The sequence below is a fragment of the Leopardus geoffroyi genome, chromosome B3 (assembly GCF_018350155.1).
Source record: "Leopardus geoffroyi isolate Oge1 chromosome B3, O.geoffroyi_Oge1_pat1.0, whole genome shotgun sequence".
Taxonomy (NCBI): Eukaryota; Metazoa; Chordata; class Mammalia; order Carnivora; family Felidae; genus Leopardus; species Leopardus geoffroyi.
Genome location: NC_059337.1, coordinates 118,884,919 through 118,907,538, shown reverse-complemented (window position 1 = coordinate 118,907,538; position 22,620 = coordinate 118,884,919). Strand labels below are relative to the sequence as shown.

General features: G+C 42.8%; 1 protein-coding gene across 3 annotated transcripts in view; it reads left to right on the top strand.

Moving 5' to 3' along the window:
* Nucleotides 1-36: 36 nt before the first annotated feature.
* Nucleotides 37-22,620, top strand: part of HEATR4 (HEAT repeat containing 4) — a 49,665-nt gene continuing 27,081 nt past the window's right edge. For 2 of the 3 annotated variants that reach the window (XM_045451489.1, XM_045451492.1), the window contains exons 1-7: nucleotides 37-120; nucleotides 9,212-10,165; nucleotides 11,340-11,527; nucleotides 12,543-12,683; nucleotides 16,741-16,944; nucleotides 18,164-18,307; nucleotides 21,950-22,129. In XM_045451489.1, the coding sequence (XP_045307445.1) occupies nucleotides 116-120; nucleotides 9,212-10,165; nucleotides 11,340-11,527; nucleotides 12,543-12,683; nucleotides 16,741-16,944; nucleotides 18,164-18,307; nucleotides 21,950-22,129 (1,816 nt within the window). In that variant the 5' untranslated portion in view covers nucleotides 37-115. Of the gene's footprint in view, nucleotides 121-3,975; nucleotides 4,137-9,211; nucleotides 10,166-11,339; nucleotides 11,528-12,542; nucleotides 12,684-16,740; nucleotides 16,945-18,163; nucleotides 18,308-21,949; nucleotides 22,130-22,620 lie in introns of those variants that run through there. The other variant, XM_045451491.1, reaches the window with a different exon arrangement.

Genomic DNA, 22,620 nt, shown 5'->3' with positions numbered 1-22,620 from the left:
CGTGGAGAAAGTTAGAAACCAGTAGAGACCCTCTAATGGCAGGTTGCCTCAGGCTGAAAGCCCTGTGCGGCCAAGGAGGACGCCAAATTGAGCTTGGAGGGCCAGACTCTTGCACATGAGGTCAGTAGTTTACTTGAAAAAAAAAAAAAAAAAAAGCCAAAGAGGCGCCTGAGTGGCTCAGTCGGTTAAGCATACGACTTGGGATCAGGTCATGATCTCACAGCTCGTGATTTTGTCCCAAGTCCGGTTCTATGCTGACAGCTCAGAGCCTGGAGCCTACTTCAGATTGTCTCCTTCTCTCTCTCTGCCCCCTCCCCGGCTGGCGCGCGCGCGCTCTCTCTCTCTCTCTCAAATATAAATAAACAAAAAATAAAAGAAGAGCGAAAATAGATATACATGAACTTGCTTTATATACTGAAAAACCTGCACTTTTTATGTGGGATAAGAATTTCCTAGTTCTGCTTCTCATAAGCTTTTTGGCTTGTGCAGTGTTGGCTGCACAGGGGCTGGTTGCTGGCTGTCAATGGCTAAGACGAGTGCAGGCCTGGAATTGAGTCTTATCAATTTGTTGACTGATTCACTCCCATTAATAATTATAGGGCGTTTCATTAAAAGTGTGCATCATGGTGTTTTGCTTGTATATTTACCTGTGTATATGCTTATCTTCTACACTATCCTACATTTTAGGGGCCTGGAGTCTTACTAGCTGTGTGACCTCAACCTCATTCCTTATAGGTGTAAAAATAGCCAGTTGAGATTATACTGCATTGTCAAGTTGCTGTATTTAGGCAAACGTGATCTCTTTCTCATCCGGGACATTTCACCTTTTCCCCACTTTTTTTTTTTTTTTTTTTTGAAGTCAAGTCTTTAAAAATTTTTTTGATGTTTATCTTTGAGAGAGAGAGAGAAAGAGAGCTAGAGCACGAGTGGGGAAGGGGCAGAGAGCAGGAGATACAGATCCCAAGCAGGCTCCAGGCTGACAGCACAGAGCCCCATGTGGGGTTCAAACTCAAAAACAGCAAGAGCATGACCTGAGTGTAAGTCAGATGAGACACTCTACCGACTGACCCACCCAGGCTCCCCTCCCCACTTTTTCATAAAATCCACCCAGGAGTGGATATTTCATTAAACTTAACTTCAGGCCCTTTCCAAGGCCTTGTATTTGATTTTACATTCATGATTTTTCATATCCTTTTTATTAGAGAAAACTGCAAATTGTGTAAGCTTATTTCAAGCCCACAATTTGTGTTTGCCACTGCTCCCAATAAGGCCACCCAAGGACTTTTTACTTAGTTTCGAATGTTATGTCCTGCTGGTCATTAATCATGCAACTCCCTATAGCTCTAATTACTTTTGCACTGGTTCTGTGGGATATTTCAGTGTATTTTGGGCACAGAAACTAAAGAAAGTAAATAATAATAGCTAGCTCTTAATCCTTACAAGAACCTTATGAGAAAATTAAGGCCTGGAGAGGTGAAATGATTTGCTAAAGATCAAGCAACTAGATGTACTGGGATTTCTATCTCTGCAATCAGATTCCAGAGTCTGTGCTCTAAACCATTATGCTTTAAATGTCTTTTTTTTTTTTTTTTAAGTTTATTTATTTTGGGAGCGCACACACAAGCACGAGGGAAGGGCAGAGGGAGAGACAGAATCCCAAGCAGGCTCAACTTGGAGCCTGATGTGGGGCATGATCCCATCACTGTGAGATCATGACCTAGGCTGAAATCAAGGTAGACCCTTAACCAACTGAGCCACCCAGGCGTCCTGTATTTTGGGTAGTTTTAATTTTCTTCTTTGTCCATAATTTCTATCAGAAATAACATGGCTTTTATAATTAAACAGTATTTTTTTAATTGTATATAGCAACATAAAATGTGCCATTTTAACCATTTTGTTTTAAGTGGGCTTCATGCCCAGAGCAGGGCCCAAACCCGTGACCTGGAGATCAAGACCCAAGCAGAGGGGTGCCTGGTGGCTCAGTTGGTTGAGTGTCTGACTTCAGCTCAGGTCATGATACCATGTCTGTGGGTTCAAGGTCCACATCAGGCTCTGTGCTGACTGCTCAGAGCCTGGAGTCTGTTTTGGATTCTGTGTCTCCCTCTGTCTCTGCCCCTCCCCTGCTCACACTCTCTGTCTCTCAAAAAATAAAATGTTAAAAAAAATTAAAAAACAAAAAGACCAATAGTTGGACACCCAATGGACAGAGCCCAGGCACCCCCATTTTAACAATTTTTAAGTGTACAGTTAAATACACTCACATTGTTGTGCAACCATCACCACTGTCCATCTCCAGAACTTTTTCATCACCCAAACTGAAAACCCCCCACAGCCCCTGGAAACCACTCTCTGTCTCTAGGAATTTGATTGCTCTAGTTACCTCATATAAGTGGAATCATTCAGTATTTGTCCCCTTGTGTCTGCTTATTTCAGTTAGTGTGTCTTTCAGGTCCATCCATATATGTAGCATGTATCAGAAATTCCTTCTTTTTTAATGCTGAATAATATTCTGCTGCATGTATGCAACGCCTTTTGTTTATCCATCTACTGATGGATATGGGGTTGTTTTCACATTTACTATTGTGCATGTGCTGCTATGAACATGAGTGTACAAATACCTGTATAAGAGCCCCTGTTTTCAATTCTTTTGGGTATATACGCAGAAGTAGTAGGATTGCTGGATCACATGGTAATTCTGTTTAATTAAAAAAAATTTTTTTAACATTTATTTCTTTTTGAGAGACAGAGACAGAGTGTGAGCAGGGGAGGGGCAGAGAGAAAGGGAGACACAGAACCCAAAGTGGGCTAGCTCCAGGCTCCTTGCTGTCAGCCAAGAGGCTGACATGGGGCTGGAACTCACGAACTGTAAGATCATGACCTGAACCGAAGTTGAACCAACTGAGCCACCCAGGCGCCCAGTTTTAATTTTTTAAAATGCTTTTATTTATTTTTAAGAGAGAGAGAGAGAGAAAGAATGTGAGCAGGGGCAGGGCAGAGAGAGAGGGAGACACACAATCTGAAGCAGGCTCCAGGCTCGGAGCTGTCAGCAAAGAGCCCAGCGCGGGGCTAGAACTCACGAACCGTGAGATCATGACCTGAGTCGAAGTCAGGTGCTTAACTGATTGAGCCACCCAGGTGCCCAAATTCTGTTTAATTTTTTTTTAAGTCTTTCAGTCTTTTTTCATCTCAGAGACCATGTCTTTTCACCCTTTTGTAAGGGTCCCAGGGTCTGAGCACAGCTTGAGCCCAGGCACTGAAGTGAGTGCTCATTTTCTCACTTGGTAGTGTTCATTTCTCTCAGTGGTAACCACCTGGATAGCATGGCCCCAGGTCAACACAACAGACAGAACCTTATGCCCAGAAATCTTCCTTACCGTCAGGACAAATTAGTTCTGTAAAGGAACTCCTGAAGACTAGTATTCTGGAGGTCTGGGATTTTACTATTAGAAATAGGGGATTTGAAGAATCCCTTTGTAAAAATAGTGTCATCAGCTGATAATCTAGCCAGGATTTGGGGACCAGGGGAGATGGAATTGAACTATGTGAAGGAAGGGGATTCAGTGGGGGGTGGTGATGAAAGGGGAACAGAAAAGACCCCAAAGACAGACCCATTCTACTTTACGGTTTGTTCTATCAGCCTAGTGATCTTCATGCCAGAGCTGGGTGTTCATGTGTTCACTGCTTTGCCTTTTCCCAGCAGTACTTATGAAGCCTAGTGGGGGAAAAAATTGAGCAGCACACATGTAGGGGTTTATTTTCAAAGGATGACTAAGGAATCCATTGTGGCATCAATCAATAAATACAAGGCAATTTCCCGAAGTTGTTTACAAAAGGAAATTAAATAAATAGCCGAAGATACCACTGATTGAACCTGCAAATTCTGTGAGTAGACTCATGGAATTCTAAAGAGGTGGTTGCCTGGTAACCAATATAAACAGCTTTGGAACCTAAGAAACTACAGAAGGTTTAAGATGCTTTTTGATGACTGTGTTGTAGGAGGCCATTTTGAAGGTAATTTCAAAACACTTCCACTTTACCAGTACCTGAAAAGAGTTTTCGTCAGCTGAATGATATAAGACAGCCTGAAGTAGTTGAAAAGATTTTGATTAAGGGTATTCAAAAGGGTATTACTTCAGGTATCAACCACTACTGTGATCTTAGTCATGTTTTTCCTCTCTGGGCCTCAGTTTTGATATTTGCAAGATATAAGAGTTGGAACAGAGTCATCTTTCTGGCAGTTACCTTAGTAATCTCAAGAGTCGGCAGTATATCTGTGTGAGTACATGGCAAGGAATAGTAATTAGAAAGTAGAGGGGAAAAAAATGAAGAACTTTCTGATGAAGAAGAGGCAGCAGAGAGAGGGGTGTGAGTCAAGCCAGGTTGAGGCTGTGTTCCCTGATCCTGCTCTCCCCACCACCAAACTTCTTTCATATATCCCAAATATAGCTCTTGGGGGGACGCCTGGGTGGCTCAGTCAGTTGAGCAGCCGACTTCAGCTCAGGTCATGATCTTGCGGTCTGTGAGTTCGAGCCCCGCGTCGGGCTCTGTGCTGACAGCTCAGAGCCTGGAGCCTGTTTCAGATTCTGTGTCTTCCTCTCTCTGACCCTCCCCTGTTCATGCTCTGTCTCTCCCTGTCTCAAAAATAAATAAAACGTTAAAAAAAAATTTTTTTTTTAAATTAGCTCTTGGGGCTATGGCTTCTCTCAATTTAATGTGTATGAACACCTGTGAGAGCTGGTTAAAATACAGATTTCTAGGCCTCACTTGCAGCCTACTCAATCAATATTCTGGGGTGTAGCACACAGGATTCCTCATTTTTAAAAATTTTTTAACGTTTGTTTTTGAGACAGAGACAGAGCATGAGCAGGGAGGGGCACACAGAGAGAGAGACAGAGAGACAGAGAGAGACAGAATCCAAAGCAGGCTCCAGGCTTGAACCCACCAACCGTGAGATCATGACCTGAGGCGAAGTTGGACACTTAACCAACTGAGCCGCCCAGGCACCCCTGGGATTCTGCATTTTAACAAGCTCCTCAAGTGATCTTGATGCAGAAGATCCTTAACCATTAACACTGTTGTAGAAGCTGACTGTCCCTCTTGGGCCCTACCTTAAAATCTGTGGGTGTAGGGGAGAGTGTATTTTCAAAAGCTCTCAGAAAACTGTGCTAAGGTTTATTGCTTTTTAGCCTTCTTTGACAGTTTCTGCTGCTTTAATAACAAAGAAAAAGCAAGGTATTACTCCTTTTGACATGAATCATTCAGCCCACTTTAATTATTTCTGGAGAATAAAGGTTCCAGACCAGGGGGTGAGGGTAGGGGAAAATTTGGAACCTCTGAGATATCACTCATTTTGAATCTGGATTCTTCTATTAGGTTTTACTTGGAGGCACGTGGCCTAGCCCTTCCAGCCCCACTCCTGCCTGTCTAGCCTGGTTCTGAGAGGCACAGAGATAATGTTGCTATTTACCAGATTGTGGGGCCTGGTCTGCAGTTATCCCAGGTTTGACTACAGGATGCCATGTATTCAATTTCTTATGCTCTCAGTATACAAAGGCACCTGGACCCGCCACCCTGTTTTGTTTTGTTTTAAAGTAGGCTCCATGCCCAACATGGGGCTCGAACTCATGGCCCTGAGATCAAGAGTCGCATGCTCTACTGGCTATGCCAGCCAGGCTCCCCCTGCTTTTGGTTCTTAAGGGGATGTTTGTGCCTCAGTGTTGGTCTACGTAACATTTAAGTTCGGATAATATGGAGCCTCCAAACTCCATTCATAGGTTTTTTTCTTCCCTGTCTATCCACCTTCTCTTTTAATTGCCTAGGGCCCCAATAATCCTAACCTGTTCCCTAAGTGCCCAATGCACCATCTAACTGTGGGACCCCAGAGACTTGCCTTCTGGCGGCAACAGTCCATACTGTAAATCAGTTAACAGTTCCTCTTAGTTGTGTAATACTTTGAAGCTTGCAAAAAAAAAAAAAAAAAAACCCTTTCATACTTGCTCCTTAACTTTGAGCTTCATATGTACACCAAATTAGATATCAAATTCTATTTTCAGACTGGCAAACTGAGACAAACTAGAGATATTAAATCACATCCCCAAGGTAACATGGCTGGGAAGTGCAGAACTTGGCCTTACACTTGTCTTTTGACCCAATGTCTGTCTAGGACAAGTCGCTTTTGACAAAACCCTTCAACATTTTGTCCTGTCCTCATTTCTTTTCAAAACACATCAGGTATTATTCCTCTTTTCACCAACCTGCCTTATTAGATGAGAATAACTATCCCTTGAGAATTTACAAAAAATGGCAATGCTAACATGGTATTCTCTCTGGGATGCTGGCACTGTACCAAAGATTCTGTGTGTCACAGGCTAAAGAGTGTGTGTGTATATATATATATATATATATATATATATATATATATATATATATATATATGTATGTATTTTGGGACATCCAAAATCATTCCATATAGTCATCTTGGGGCGAAACTGGTCTTTATCTGTTTTTCAGGTGTTTAGGATCAAATGCCTCCTATCGTAAGAGCAAGATATTGACACACTGACGTGTTAAGAATGATAAAATGTTCTATTAGGCAATACACGAGGTACAAGAACACTATCGTTTTCATCTAACAATTCATCTTCAACCAGTAAGAGTAGGCACTGTTTCAGGAAAAGTATCACTTGTGACCACCTTCTAACCTTGCCATAACTTTTTTACATTAACTTTTAAAATACTCAGTGCCCTCATGGCCATGTTGCCTTCATGGTTGTGAAGAGATGAAACAACTAAATTTAGTCTCATGTGCAAAAAATCCTGGCGGGATATCATATTAATCACGTATGACTTAATTTGAGTGACATCTAGATAAAAGCAGGCTCTTAACAAAAAGAAATACACCAATAGGTCAGATTTCATACACAGAAGAAAGTAGAAATAATTAATCAATCATCATCATCATCATCATCATCAATCAAGCCCTGGGAAGCCAATGTGGCATGGACGTGAAGTGCTCTTAAGTTGGAATCTGGCAACTGGGTTTAAAACCTGGCTCTTCTTCTTATGGCCTGTGTGACCTGAAGCAATTTACTTAACCACTCTGAGCCTCAACTTCTTCCCATTCGCATTCAAGACCGTAATATCTTCCCCATGTAAAGCCCTTAGCAAATTGCAGGCACACCTCATTTTATTTTGCTTTACCTTAATGCACTCCACAGAGATTGCATTTTTTTTACAAATTGAAGGTTTGTGGCAACCCTGTGTCGAGCAAGTCTATCACTTCCATTTTTTTCAACAGCATTTGCTTACTCTGTGTTTCTGTGTCACATTTTGGTAATTCTTGCAATTTGTTATGGTGATCTCTGATCATGACTCACTGAAAGCATAGATGATGGTTAGCATTTTTTAATTAAGGTAGAACATTTTTTTTAAGTTTATTTATTTATTTTGAGAGAGAGAAAGAGAAAGAGAGCAAGTGGGGGAAGGGCAGAAACAGAGAGAATCCCAAGCAGGCTCTGTTAGCGCAGAGCCCGATGCTGGGCTCAAACTCATGAGCCGTAAGATCATGACCTGAGCCCAAGTCGGACGCCTCACCAGTTGAGCCACCCAGGCGCCCCTGAACGTTGTTTATTAAACATAATGCTATTGCATACTCAATTAAAATTTAACTTTTACATGCACTTGGGAGACCAAAAAATCCATTAGACTCACGTTTATTATGATATTTGCTTGACTGCAGTGGTCTGGAAAAAAACCCACAATATTTCTGAGGTACGTCTGTACTCCATTATTGTCAATTATGCTAATATGCTAATATGCTAATATTAGATGAAGGACTTCAGAAGGAAAATTTTTTTAATGTTTGTTTATTTATTTTTCTGGGAGGGGCAGAAGGAGAGGGAGCATCCCAAGCAGGCTCTACGCTATCAGCGCAGAGCCTGATGTGGGGTTCAAATTCGTGAAACCTGAGATCATGACCTGAGCCAAAATCGAGTCCAATACTTAACTGAATGAGCCACTCAGGTGCCCCCAGAAGGAAAAAAGTAAAAAAAAAAAAATTTTTTTTAAAGTTTATTTACCTTGAGAGAGACAGAGACCGTGTGCAAGTCAGGGAGGGGCAGAGAGAGAGAGGGAGAGAGAGAATCCCAAGCAGACTCCACACTGCCAGCATACAGCCCAACGTGGGGCTCAAATTCACAAAACCGTGAGATCATGGCCTGAGCTGAAACCAAAAGTCAGAGACGCTTAACTGACCAAGCCACTCAAGCACCCCAGAAGGAAAATTTTTTAAAAAGCAGTAAATGTAAGCTAGCTAAAACATGGAAACAGCTTGCCCCAGTAATTAAGGAGGAGGTGATTTACCTACTTGGTGAAACACCCTGTAGCTGTTAGACACTTTAACAGTGAGGACTATGTAGTAAGATGGTAAAGTACTGGGGGATTTGGAAGGGCAGCAGAGACAGAAGACATGATCCTTGGACAGTACAGTTAGCCGAATATTTAACACTGTGAGGTGTCACAGGATTGAGAGTTAAAATTACTGGTACAGAATCAGTGTATTGTACACCTGAAACTAACGCTGTATGTTCACTATACTGGAACTAAAAACGCAGATAAGAAACTGGTACAGAGTAGGAGTGATTTATAAATTTGTGTGGGACATGGAGGCCTGGATAAGGTCAAGAAAGTTGTGGAGCAGGTAGGAACTGACCTAGGCCTGGAAGAATGGACAGAATTTGTCAAGGATGGAGTGTGCTAACACACACAGCGGGCACAGAAGGAAGCTCCACTCTGTGGAGGGAGCGATGGGTGGAGATGAGCTAAGAGACTCAAGAGGTTACAGTCGGACAAGGTCATAAACTGGGGTCACACTCATGGAGAACCCTGAATGCCAGGCTGAGGTATCTGAACTTTATGCTATAAATAAGCCTTTTGAACATACACAAAGCAATATTTGAGGAAAAATGAAGGGCTGAGATTTGAGAACAAATGGCAGAACTGGAAGCAAGGGGCTGATACAAGGAATATTTAGAATGTTCACCATTTCTTCTTTTTTTGTTTGTCCCTCTTCTAATTCACGTGGCTTCTCCCCACTCGGACCCACCCCTGCTCCCCTTATCTGTCTTCCCATTTCTTCCCTTTCTGTATTGCTATGGCCTACCAATTTCTGCTGACCTAGAGCTCTCACCAGTTCCTCCCATCTCCTCAACAGATACCTGGTCACACCTCCAAACCCTGCATCTGGACCAGGGAGTATGGAAGGAAGCCTTTGCTGGGAAAGGATGGCCAGAACCCAACATGGAAAGACCTTTCTTTCCCACCATTTCCATCAGTCACTCCCCCCACGGCTGGGATGGGGCATGATCTTTACCCCTTCGAAACCAAGGAACAAGGAGGAATGTGCCTCTGTCTCCAGTGTACCTCCAGTTTACCACTTTAGCCCACATCGCTGTGTGCACCTCAAGAACCAATATCTGAAAAAGGCTGCTACAAACCTTACCTTCTCTGAGGAGGTGGTGTGGCAGCGAGGGCTTTCCAGCATCCCTTTCAGCCAGTACAACTTTGACCATCTCTATAATGCAGACCACATCATGCAGCCTACCCAGATCAGGAGGGCCCAATATGAGAAACCTATCAGCTTCAAGTTCTTGGGTTCTTCAGGTCCCTCAGCAAGGGTCACCTCCCAGGCTGTGAAGACAGAAAGCTCTGCTGAACTTAAGAAGCAGCTGAAGGAATCAAAGCCAGCAAGTGTAGTCCAGGAAAAACATTGCCCTCTCATCCCGCATTCCTTCAGGGATCCGGACGTGCTAGGTCTGTCACTTTCTCCAGATGTGAACCTGGAAGTGAGGGAAGCCTGGCTTCCACCTCCTGAGAAGGAGGCCAGAGCCTGGGAAGCCATCGTGCTGGAAAAGCTGAACAAGCGCACTGCCCGATGGATCCAGAGCAAGCGTCCCCTAAGGTCTCGGGTATCCCCCAACAAGTGGCAGAGCTTTCTGCACCAGCAGTACGACTGGAGCCACATCCGGGATGAGCTTTCTTCCACCAGTGACCTGGAGCTCTTGAAACAGCTGGAAGTAGAAGAAACAGCAGAATTTGAGGATCGAAGTGTTATCCTGCCAATCCAGGAGAAAAAGAAGCCAGAGCTGCTGCTTCCTGTTTACTATAGGTAGACTGGCTGAGGCCTCTGGCACACCTTTGAGAATGCTTGGCTCCCCTTCCAGGACTCCTCGTTAGTTCACATTCCTTATTTCAGAATGTGCTGTCCCATCAACCTCTTGGAGTTCTCCACTGCCAACCTACTCTCTAAGATCTCCTTCAAGTAAGGTTTCACAGCCTAGGCACTACTGACATCCTGGACTGGATAATCCTGTTGTGGGGGTCTGCCTTATACCTTGTAAGATGTTTAGTAACACCCCACTGGATGCCAGTAACACTCTGTAGTTGTGACAACCAGAGAGGTCTCCAGTCATTGACACATGTCCCCTTAAGGGACAAAGTCACTCCCAGTTGAGAACCACTGCCTATAAAGGGATTGGTTTGGGGCCTTTCCTAACAGACTGAGCGATTCTGCTGATCCAGTTACTATCCAGGTGCTCCCAGAAATGTATCCATGGGGAAAATAAGGTTTGGTCCTGCCTCGCTTTGAATTAAGGAGCCAATGTGTCAGTGCCTCAAAAACGAACTGGCAGCAGGACAGAGAACTAAACAATTTGAGGGAAGATTACTGCATATTTCCGGTTGCTTCCTTCTCATTTATAGCTAGATGGAAGACTGGAGCTAGTCTAATGTCCCTGATTCCCAAAAGCGAACTAAAAGTTAAGTGGGAATCCATTAATTTGTCCATTTATTAGATAAATATAAACTGCATTCCCACTACTTGCCAGGTACTCTGCAAAGTACTGGGAATACAACGTAAACAAGAGATATGGAACCTTTAAGGAGCTTATATGTTCACGGGGTGGACAGGCATGAAATAAGCACATACATAATAAAGTGAAATAATATAGAATTGGTTCCCTTCCCCACGTCAGTGCAATCTCTAAAGGCACCAATGTTGTTGTTGTTTTTGTCTTTTTTTAAAAAGGGTAATGCTGGGAGCATGGCCACTCTGTCATACTGTCCAGTGGCTACAGGAGTGGCTCTATTAGAGGAAGAGGAAGTTGGCTGCTGATAGGTACCTTCATAGGGCATCTTGGGAGCAAAGTGAATGGTTAAACATAGGTGTTTTCCAGATGCTCATGTGTGTATGAGGTGAGCTTAAAGAGGAGCTGTGGGTCTGATGGAAAGCAGGAGGTCCATCTCCCACCTTTCCCTTCTCTCCCTCTCTCCCTCCTGCTAAGATTGCCCAATTACTTGCCTCAAGTGCAGACAGGTGAACCTATGCCTGGCAACAATAAGACTGCTGAGGGTATCAAAGGAAAGAACATCTGCCAGCCCCCGAACCAGAGGTACTTTCGACAGGTGAATCCTCGAGCTGGAAAGTTTGCTTACTCCACAGACAACACCTTTGAACAGGAAATATACTTTGGTAATAGAGCTGGGGTGCCGTGCTGGGGGCTGGGTGGACATGGAGCAGGGAGGTGGAAAGTAGCCAGGGGATGAAACAGTCATGAGTGTGGACAAGAGGCTCTGGATGACCAAGGTGTTCATGGCAACATCCCCTAGTTACCAGCACAGATTTTTTTTTGGGGGGGGGGGGGGAAGAGGGGCAGGCAGGTATCTGGTGCAGGCGAAACTGTTTTCCCTCTTCCCCTTTCTCTATCCCTTTCTGTTACTAAGGAGGCTGTGGAGGGTGGGGTCATAAAGTAAACAGATTTGGCTCTGAGAACAACTACCTCTTGTCTTCTTTCTTTCCCTTTGAGATAATCCCCCATTGAGGTGCTATGTTAGAAAAAAAATTGTGGGATTTGGAGTCTAGTGGAGCCTGGCTTAGCACCTTTCCACTAACCTTCAGTAAGTTATGTAATCCCTCTGAGCCTTATGGACCTTATTTGTAAAATGATATTAACAAAAATGCACCTCAAGTAAAGAACAGACAAGAAAGCATCTATAATGCTTCTTGGCTCATGCTCAATAAATGTCCACTACCTTCCTCTTCCATCTTGCTATCCTTTAGACGCTTGGGCTTCCAAGATACATGATCTAGGTCTGTATGTTCCAAGCTGTTTATTCTTCCTTGCCCCCATCTTCTTCCTAAACTGTCAACTGGAAGTCTTCCTAAAGCATTTAACAGAATTATTCAGATGAAGGTATTTATGAATGGTAGGAAATGAATTAAATCTCCCTTTATTAGTACTTAACTTTTAATAGGGGACAATGCCTGTAAGTTAGACAGGTTCTGCTTTGGTTTCAAGCCTCTGTGAAGCCACCAGCTCATTTCCAAGCAACAATCACCTTCAAGGGATGCCCCCACATCATGGTAGTCGTAAGTCCTAAGAGCTTAGAGTAAAGCAAAAGGAAATTGGGTCTGATCCTGGTGACTGAAAACCCAGCAAGACAGGAAGGAGGGTGGTACTAAGGACTCCTTATTCATCTGTTCACAGATAAAGTCCAGGTCATCCACCAGATTGGTGCAAAGAGAGACCATATTTTCCTGGAAAACTTCAATAGGTACAAGAAGCAGCTCTCCAAAGTTTTCCCTGAAACCCCAGAAAGGTGGACTTCCCAGCCAGTTCCTGAAGCACGTAAGCGGGAAGTGGATAATAGGGGTGATGAGGGAAGTGTGGCTATTTCTTTAAGGACCCTGTTTTATAGGCTGGGCATCACCAGCATGTAGCGGAGTCGCTTCCTGCCAACTAAAAATCATCTCATAAAATTATAAAACACTAACTGTAACTAGGAAGAACCTTTGTGGAACATCCATTCAGTTGAAATCAGGTCAAATTTAGATGTAACCAAGAGATTTAGGGCTGGTAATTACCAATGAGGCAGGTCCCATTGTCTTCCTTTACTTCCAGGAGAAGTACACTGAACCCTTGATCCAGCACTGTCCTGTCCCTTTGGGCTGGCTCTACCATCCCATTCCATTCTCAGACCCATACCTGCCTCAGGTACTAGGGTCATCCTCTGTTCTAAATTTGTTTTATATCATTCTTGGGGTGCCTGGCTGGCTCAGTTGGTAGAGCATGAAAGAGGAGAATCTTTTTCAAAAATTTTTTCTTGTTTTTGCTACAGGTTTCTTATAGCTTTTTTTTTTTTTTTTAAGTTTATTTATTTTGAGAGAGAGAGAGAGAGAGAGAGAGGGAGAATCACAAGCAGGCTCCTCACTATCAGCACAGAGCCCGACTTAGAGGCTCAAACCCACAAATCGTGAGATCATGATCTGAGCTGAAATCAAGAGTCAGACACTTAACCAACTGAGCCACCCATGCATCCCAAGAGAGAATCTTAAGCAGGCACCATGCTCAGCACAGAGCCCAATGCCGGGGGGGGGGGGGGGGTCAATTCCATGACCCTGGGGTCATAACTTGAGCTGGAATCAAGAGTGAGACACTCAACCAAGCCACCAGGAACCCAGAGCATGCAATTCTTGATCTCTGGGTTGTTAGAGTCCCACGTTGGGTGTAGAGATTACTTAAAAAAATCTTCAAAAAGAGAGTATCATTCTTGATTCTGAGAGAGAGAGGGAAGAGAGGAAATGAGTTTATGAAACAAAAAGTGCCCATCCTCCAAGGGACTATGCTTCCATGTCCCATGACCCTTCTCTTTGCAGTGTCACTGCTCCAATGGGCCTCCTGGCGAACAGAAACTAATGGTAGCGGTGGAGAAAGCACCCCAACAAAGCTTTTGATTGGGTCTATGCAAATCACCTTCTGGGGCTTCACTAGCTTCATTAGAGCTACTAATTGTCCCTACAGCAAGGCACTTTCGTAATACTGATTTTTGTGATATTTATTGATACTTAGGGGACTTTGTGAATGCATTTTGTAAACCATTAAGTGCTATACAAACTCAAGGATTTATTATTAGTATACTACCTTCCCAGAAGCCAACTGGATTGTTTATGTCCTCCCCTCTGAAAAGAGGTGAATCCACAGAGACAGAAAGTTGATCAGGTTGCTGGGGGAAGTGAGGAATAGGCACAGGGTTTCTTTTTGGGGGGATAAAAATATCCTAAAATTAGACGTTGTGATAGTTGTACAACTCTGTGAATATATTAAAAACCACTGAAATGTATACATTTAATTTTTTTAATGTCTTTTTTGTTTTTTTTTTTATTTTGTTTTTAATTTTTGAGACAGAGAGAGACAGAGCATGAGCAGGGGAGGGGCAAACAGAGGGGGAGACACAGAATCTGAAGCAGGCTCCAGGCTCTGAGCTGTCAGCACAGGGCCCGATGCAGGGCTTGAATTCACAGGGTGTGAGATCATGACCTGAGCTGAAGTCTGATGCTTAACCGACTGAGCCACCCAGGCACCCCTGAAACGTATACATTTTAAAAGGATGAATTTTATAGTATGTGAATTCTACCACAAAGATGTTATTAAAAAAAGAAACCCCCCTGCTGCATTCAGATGCCTCACCACCTGCCTCACAGGCATTTTTTCCCTAGTGTGCTAGATGCCTGCTCTCTTCTTCCCTAGAACACAGAATATTTAATGAACAGAAGCTGTGGAATCTTCTTTTTTTAAATAGTGTTTGAAATTGGGGGCACCTGGCTGGCTCCATTGGTAGAGCCTGCAACTCTTGATCTCAGGGTCATGAGTTTCAAGCCCCACGTTGGGTGTGGAGCCTACTTTAAGTAAATAGTATTTGAAATTGTTCTGGGAGAAGGCAAGTCAGAATAGTAGTATACATACACCTTCTTATAACTATTTTACTCCTTATCTCAGGAAATACTAGGTATGAGAGAACCTGAAAAAAAAAATAGGAAAATTCCTGGAGCTAGATGTGGGTAGATTATTTTACTCTCCATTTTGATTGAATTGAAAAACTTAGATAATTTCTTTAAAATGACAAAAATTCTCAAGATACAAAGTGTACTTACTGCTATATAGCCTTAATTTCCCCCAAATCATGATATAAAACTCTAGTGTGCCCACAAGATCACTACAGTTCTTATATATTAAGCATAGGTCTTATGGTACAAAGTCAAAGGCACCATTTGTTTCTGCTAAAAAGCATACTGTGCCTTTTATACCACAGAAAGTCACAAGGTTGTTTCTTCATGTGCTCCCTTCAGAGGACTTTTTTTTTTTTACATTTATTTATTTTGAGAGAGAGAGAGGAGTGAGCGAGCATGGGGGAGGGGCAGAGAGAAGAGAGAGAAAATCCCAAGCAGGCTCTGCACCATTAGCGAAGAGCCCAATGCAGGGCTCCATCCCACGAACTACAAGATCACAACCTGCACCAAAATCAAGAGTCAGACACCCAACCAACTGAACCATCCAGGCGTCCCATCTTCAGAGGACTTTTGACATAGAACATGGCTAATGGGTGTGTTTTAACCTGCCTAGAACTTAAAGGACCAGAAGTAGAATTAGTGTTGGCAGTTGTGCATGTTTATTCCCATGGAGGTTAAATACCAGAGATTCAAGACTTTCTCACCACATCTTTTTTAACTCCCTGAGCAGGGGGACAGAGGAGGAAAGGAACTAATCCAGCCATGTCTCACTTTCTTGGGAGGGATTTCAAGCAGGCTGAGAGGAAAGAAATGGTGGAGTGTCATGTGGCAAAGTATCGACTCCCTGGGAGCTGACCTATCTGGATGTGGTTCTACCACTCTGGCTGCACACCCTATACTGAAAGGAAGCCAGCCCTCAACAGGGTGACTGAGCTCCTCCAGTATGACCAACCTGCGGCAGAACCATTCGGAGGGCATGCTCTGTATGGGCATCTGAACTAAACTGCCCTCGAGTCTCACAAGACTCTTTACATTAGAAGAAAGAAATGGTACTGCCTTCCTTGCTCAAAGGGAAGAATGGATTCAGAACAAATCTAAATGTGTTAGAATGAAATCTTGGAAGAAACACAAACCATTGGTAGTGACAGATTTGAGCATGAGACTGATAAGTGATGCAGCAGATAATGAATTTGGTAATCTGGAAAAGTTTTTATCTGTTTTGCCTTCTCCACACAACTGCTCTTCTTAGGAAGAGGCTTTCTGAATTTGACACCAGGGAGATCACCAAGTCTAGAAAATCTAACCAAATTTATATAATATGCTCTTCTGTCCTCAAATTTCCAGCTGTTATTGGTCAGAATGAGGAAAAACTCAGAGATACTAAAACCTTTCAAACTTAGCAGCTTGTAGCAATGTTCCTTCTCCCAAATTAAAAACATTAAAAAGAAACATAAAACCAGCACCTGGCTGGCTCCAGCGAAGAACATGCGACTCTTGATCTCAGTGTTATGAGTTCGAGTTCCATGTTGGTTGTAGAGATTACTAAAATAAACTTAAAAAAAAAAAAGAAAACCTCATAAACTAGGAATGGACAATTACACTCTACCTAAACTGCAATATATCAGATACTGGATTTTATGAGAAAATCTTCTTACATATAAACATATTTATGTTCCTAAAGATTAAACTTATAAAAAGGTTTGCACAGATCTCAATCCCCCCCTACCCCACCCCCTCCATCAGCATGGCTTTATCATGTCTGCCATCAGGACTTTTCCTAATTCTCTATAATCATGGGAAAGTCTGCTCTCAAGAGTTTTGTTTCGCCTTAATGCTAGCTGGGAACACAGGGTCTAGGGCACTGGGGTAAGACTATCTCACACTGCCCTAATGAACAGCCTGCAGGCCTGTGCAAGGAGTCCCGCGCTGGATTGCTCTGCCCACCCCAGTCAAGGATCTGCTGCTCCAGGTGGATGAGGAGGATGTGCCCATTAAGACCAGGAGGCTGAAGAAGCAGGAAAAATCCCAGGAGAAGGCTATGACTTGGGAACTGGTGGTGCTGCAGCGGATGCTGCAGGAATGGAAGACTGCCTGGGCTCTGAGTAAGTGAAGGGGTGGGGGTGGGTCCAGAGAGAGCAGTATATATTTTAGGGAGGAAGTTCTTACCTTGGACTAGTTTCTCAATCTCTCAAAATCCATTCCTTGCGAAACATACAAATCTGGTTGCCTCCTCAAGTTTACAATAGAGAAGAGCCTTTTACACAATCATAGTTGACGTATAGGCTCTTTGCATTGGCAGGTTTGACTTCAGAAATTTGTGTATACTCACTATCACTACATCGAGGACTCTTCGCATACAGGGCCTGTCTCATGACCTCTGAAACTTCATGCTCAATAAATGATGCAAGAAGGGAATGACGAAATATGCTGCCCAAGCAATGGAAATGTAGTAATCAAAAGAAACTGTAGTTGGCTGCGGTATAAATAACCCTTTTCTAAAATGTGTATGTGAGGCTGGGATTCTCATATATCCATTCTGCCTTTGGAGATATGGGCGTAGAAGGCTGAGTGCCTAAGGGCAGAGTAAAGGCCTAGCAAGGACTGTGTAAAGCTATAAGACCTGAGGACTCAGGGCTGCTGGCCTGCAAAACATGAGACTAGTTTAATTAGCGTGGGACAAACAGGCAATCCATCACATATACTAGATTAGATAAACAAAAAAGGGTTGAAAGAGATTGAGAAAAACCTACTTGATGCTTGCAGAGAAGTTAGCAATAAAGTGAGGAAGACCCTGAAAGCCAGATAGAAGAGCCCTCAAAGGCAGGGAAACATAATAACCACTAACAGTTGAGCCCTTGTCAGGCATTTTGCTAAACACTTTGTCCAGTTAACTCATTTAATACTCAAAGTAGCTCAATATGGTAGGTTCTAGTATCATTCCCATTTTACAAATGAGAAATATTAAGCTCAGAGAGGTTAAGTAACTCATCCAAGGTTACACAGCTAATAACTGTGATTCCAAACTGGGTATGTTTGACAACAAAGTGCCCTTAATCACTATGTTTTATCACCCCTATTATTTTCCATATGGTAACAATGAAGAGCTATTTAAACAGAGATAGAATATAAAATGGGATGGGGGGGTGAAGTTGTGTTTGGGAACTGCCCCAGAGGGCCCATGGATTATCAGAGAAGTAACTTCCCAAAGAACCCTGGAGCCCTTTATTTGTCTGAGCTAATGTTTTGCTTGAATTGTGCTAGGAGAAAGCAGACTAACTCTAACCTGATGGTTTTCTTCTCATTTCCCTCCCTGTGGCATAGTTACTGAGTGGCACCATGAGACAGTAGAGGGCCTGCTGCGGGGCTTGGGGGACATGCATGATGACATTCGGATCCGAGCCATCATCACATGTGCTACAGCTGCTTTAGAAAGGCCCCGGATTGCCACCAGCCAAGGGGACTCAGGTCAGAGCCAGAATTGAACTGTTTGAGAATATAAGCAACTCAACACAGCCACAATGTTAACTGGTGCAGACCTTCAACCTTATCTGAGATCATTTTACAAATGTGGAAACCAAGGCCCAGACACTGGCCTGAATACACACAGCTTATCATCAACGGAGATGAAATTAAAATTCCTGACTATGGTCCAGTGCTTTTTACATCACATTTCATTACCTTTTATTTTACTCAGCAGTTTCATGGAAGTCCACATTGTCCCACCTTGAGAGATCCCATTTGTAATAGCCAAAAATTATATATGTGTGTGTGTGTATACATTGTAGTCATCAAAAGAAACTGTAGTTGGCTGTGGTATAATATACATACATGTATGTATGTGTGTGTGTGTGTGTGTGTGTATACACACACACACACACACACACACACAATTCACTTTCCCCTCCTGACTCTATTTTAGCACTTCTTTTGACAGCACATCTGAAATCCAAACTGAACTAATCGCCATAGACCCCTCCCCACTTTCCAGATCTCAATCAGCAGCCCTACAATACATCTATTTGCTGAGTCAGGGCCCTGGGAGTCCTGGACAAATCCTTATTCTTCCCATAACCAATAGATTCTACTCATTCTGCTTCCCTCTTTGTATATTCATCAGTCAACAGATGAATATAAAAAGAGGGAATTCTCTTCCCCCGACTCACTTCCCAGTCCTAGTCCCACCCCATGGCACTCCCGAGTCACCAATGTTAGTTTGGCATTTCACATCTTTCTTTGTGCTTTTCCAAATATATGCCAACATGCATGTAGGCTTTTCTACTTATTATAAAAATGAGTGAATTTTATCAGCCATTTCCTAGTTTTTTCTCCTTTAATTTGTGCACACGATGAATTCTCTTGTTAGGCTATAACAGATCATGATATATTATTCTTTTATTACTCCACTGGGTTTGATTTGTTAATATTTTATTTATTTGTTTGCTTGTTTATTTCGAGAAGAGACAGCACAAGCAGGGGAGGGTCAGAGAAAGGAGAGAGAGAGAATCCCAAACGGGCTCTGCATGGTCAGCGTGGAGCCTGACTCAGGGCTTGATCCCACAAACCATGAGATCACCTGAACTGAAATCAAGAGTCGATCAACACTTTACTGACTGAGCCACCTAGGTGTCCTGATTTGTTAATATTTTAAAATGTTTTATTACATTTGGTAGTTTACTTCTGTTAAGTTTTAGTTTTTGCTGGCTTTATAAAATGAACTAAGGACACAGCCATTTTTTCCAATGGTCTTAATATTTTGGGAAAGCAATGTCAATAGGTTTTTTCCTTAGTAGTAATAAGCACTGAAAAAGGAACATTTCCCATCTACAACAGCCAGAACTGTAATCTGCTGAAGCGCCAGTTTAACAAGACAGAAGGACCCAAATGATAAAGTGCTATTGAAAGGACATAAAACCAACTGACTTATTTCTCAAATGCCCTCACATTTTATGTGAAGCCTGGACTGGCACTTTTTCCTCTTTGCTGCTGGTAGCATCCTAATATTATTCTGTCCTAATATTTATTAGTCTATCATAATAGTCTGTTTGCTTTTTTGCCTTTCCTACCAGACAAGGAACTCCTTAATGGCAGGAACTAATTTTATTTCTACGAAGTTGTTAGGTTTTTTAAAGTTTCATTTCACTTACTTTCTATCTACCAAGTTCCAGATAAAGGGCATTTCTGCTACCGGTTTTTAAATCTGCTGGAAAACTCCTCATGTCTCTTTACCTGATTAACTTCTATACTTGTCCTTCAATTTTCAGCTATCAACTCTTCTGAAGAGTCTTCCCTGCCCCATTACCCAGACTTGGTTCATTCTCCCCACTACATGCTTCCACACATATACTTTTTTTAAAAAGCTCTATGCCCAATGTGGGCTTGAACTCACGACCCCAAGATCAAGAGTTGCATGTGCCCCACATATACATTTTTTATTGTATACTTATTTCCTTGGGTATTAAATGGATGATGTATTTTCAGTGCCTGGCACAGATAAAACCTTCAGTAGGCAGCAACTGATTATTATAATCTTATCCCCAGATCTTCCACATACATACAAAGAACACTTTTGTCTGCTCCGAATTATGCCTTCCATTTGATCCCTTTCACATGTTGGTGTCTAGATTGATTTGTTTTTGTCGTGTTTCTTCCCCATACATTCTCAAAGAAAATTGTCTTACTCATTATTTCTTGAAATACTCGTTTGACTTCTACTTCTACATATTCCCCTAAAATACATGTTTCCATCTAGCCTATTCTTTTTTTTTTTTTTTTTTTCAATGTTTATTTTTGGGACAGAGAGAGACAGAGCATGAACGGGGGAGGGGCAGAGAGAGAGGGAGACACAGAATCGGAAACAGGCTCCAGGCTCTGAGCCATCAGCCCAGAGCCCGACACGGGGCTCGAACTCACGGACCGCGAGATCGTGACCTGGCTGAAGTCGGACGCTTAACCGACTGCGCCACCCAGGCGCCCCCATCTAGCCTATTCTTAACAAATGGCAGAGTAGCCCACAGCAGTAATAAAACTGGACAGATAAGAAATCTTAAAATTCCTCGTCACAGGTCCAGCTGTTTCTTCTTGGGAAGTCAGTTAGCCTATCTGAATTTCAAATTCCTTATCTCTAAAATGAGGATAACTGTGGATGAAAGGTTAACAGGCCCTTTCCCCTTCTACTTGAGAATTTGAACTTTAGTTAAAATGCCTACCTGTTGCCCAGATAACCTGATCAGGATAGGAACTATCTTTATAGGCAACATTGTTTATGATAAAAATAAACTCTGATAAATCACATTTGGACTGGAAAAAACTGTAAGTGAAATATAAATACTTTAAAGGGGCACCATCCTTTGGGCTTCCATGAATGCTGTCACTTAATAACAGGCATACCCTTTGTGGACCCTGGAATTATATCTATGGAGTTGTTCTAAGACATACTAACTCCTGTGGAACACAGCACTTGTCCCCAGAAGGATGTGTGGAATGCTGTACAAACTGCATCATGAACTCTGGCCAAAAGGAATGCCTGCTGCTACCCTGTTGGCAAACTGTGCTCCTATCTTATATTCTTCTGAAGACTGGTGTTTTGTGTGGCCTATGAGTCTTGTGAGTCTGTTTAAACCTAAAAAGACTCCTGAAATAACTCACATTTCAGGTGGGCTCTACAGTTAATACGTGCCTTGCCTACGTCAATGAGGGCTAGAAGGTTGAATGGGATAACATGAAAACACTGTAATTGGCAAAGCACTACCCTAAATATAATTGCTATTATTATTATTATAAATACAAAAAATATACGTGGTAAATAGGTTGATTTTCATCACTAAAACTAATGGTGAAGGTCACCATCGTCTAGCTAGAAACCTTCTGCAGCTTGAATCCAACTCTTTAGAGGCCAGATGATAAAAGATTGGGAACTGGCATACCCAGCACAGAAGTGAGCCATAAAATCCTGCCCATTGCAGGGGCTCAGCTAAACTCTTATTAAGTAGCAGTAAGCATCTGCAACTGAGACTGAGGCCGACCACTGTGTGGCTATGGGAAGGAAGCTGTGTTTCAGGGAAAATCAACGTGGCTAGCACTTCTTACCTGGGTCTCTCTTGAACATAGACAAAGAGACCGTGAAGGCCCCATCTATCAAGGACTTGCCAGAGGTTCTACAGCCTGCCCTGGAAGCTGCTCTTTGTGATAAAAATGCCAATGTGCGGATGGCAGCAGCAGTATGCCAATATGCCATACAGTCACATAATCCCCTTGCCCGGGACATCATGCAGACTGCCCTTTTAAAGGGTGAGTAACTCCTTGTCACTTCTGACCTGGGTATATGGGGTAAAGACAGGACATCTCACCATCAGCTTTTCCTGATCCTTTCTTCTCCAATATCATGCTTTGTGATGTCTACTGTATTAGAGGGTTTGGGTTTATGTTTATGAACATCCAGAGATAGCTATTCTTAGGGTACTTTTCCAAAATAGGTACATTGCCACCTAGTGGTACCTAAATATTTCATGGATACATTTGCCTAGAAACCATGTCCCCTTTCATACAAATTTACTTTTTTTTTTTTTTTTTTCAACGTTTATTTATTTTTGGGACAGAGAGAGACAGAGCATGAACGGGGGAGGGGCACAGAGAGAGGGAGACACAGAATCGGAAACAGGCTCCAGGCTCTGAGCCATCAGCCCAGAGCCCGACGCGGGGCTCAAACTCACGGACCGCGAGATCGTGACCTGGCTGAAGTCGGACGCTTAACCGACTGCGCCACCCAGGCGCCCCTCAAA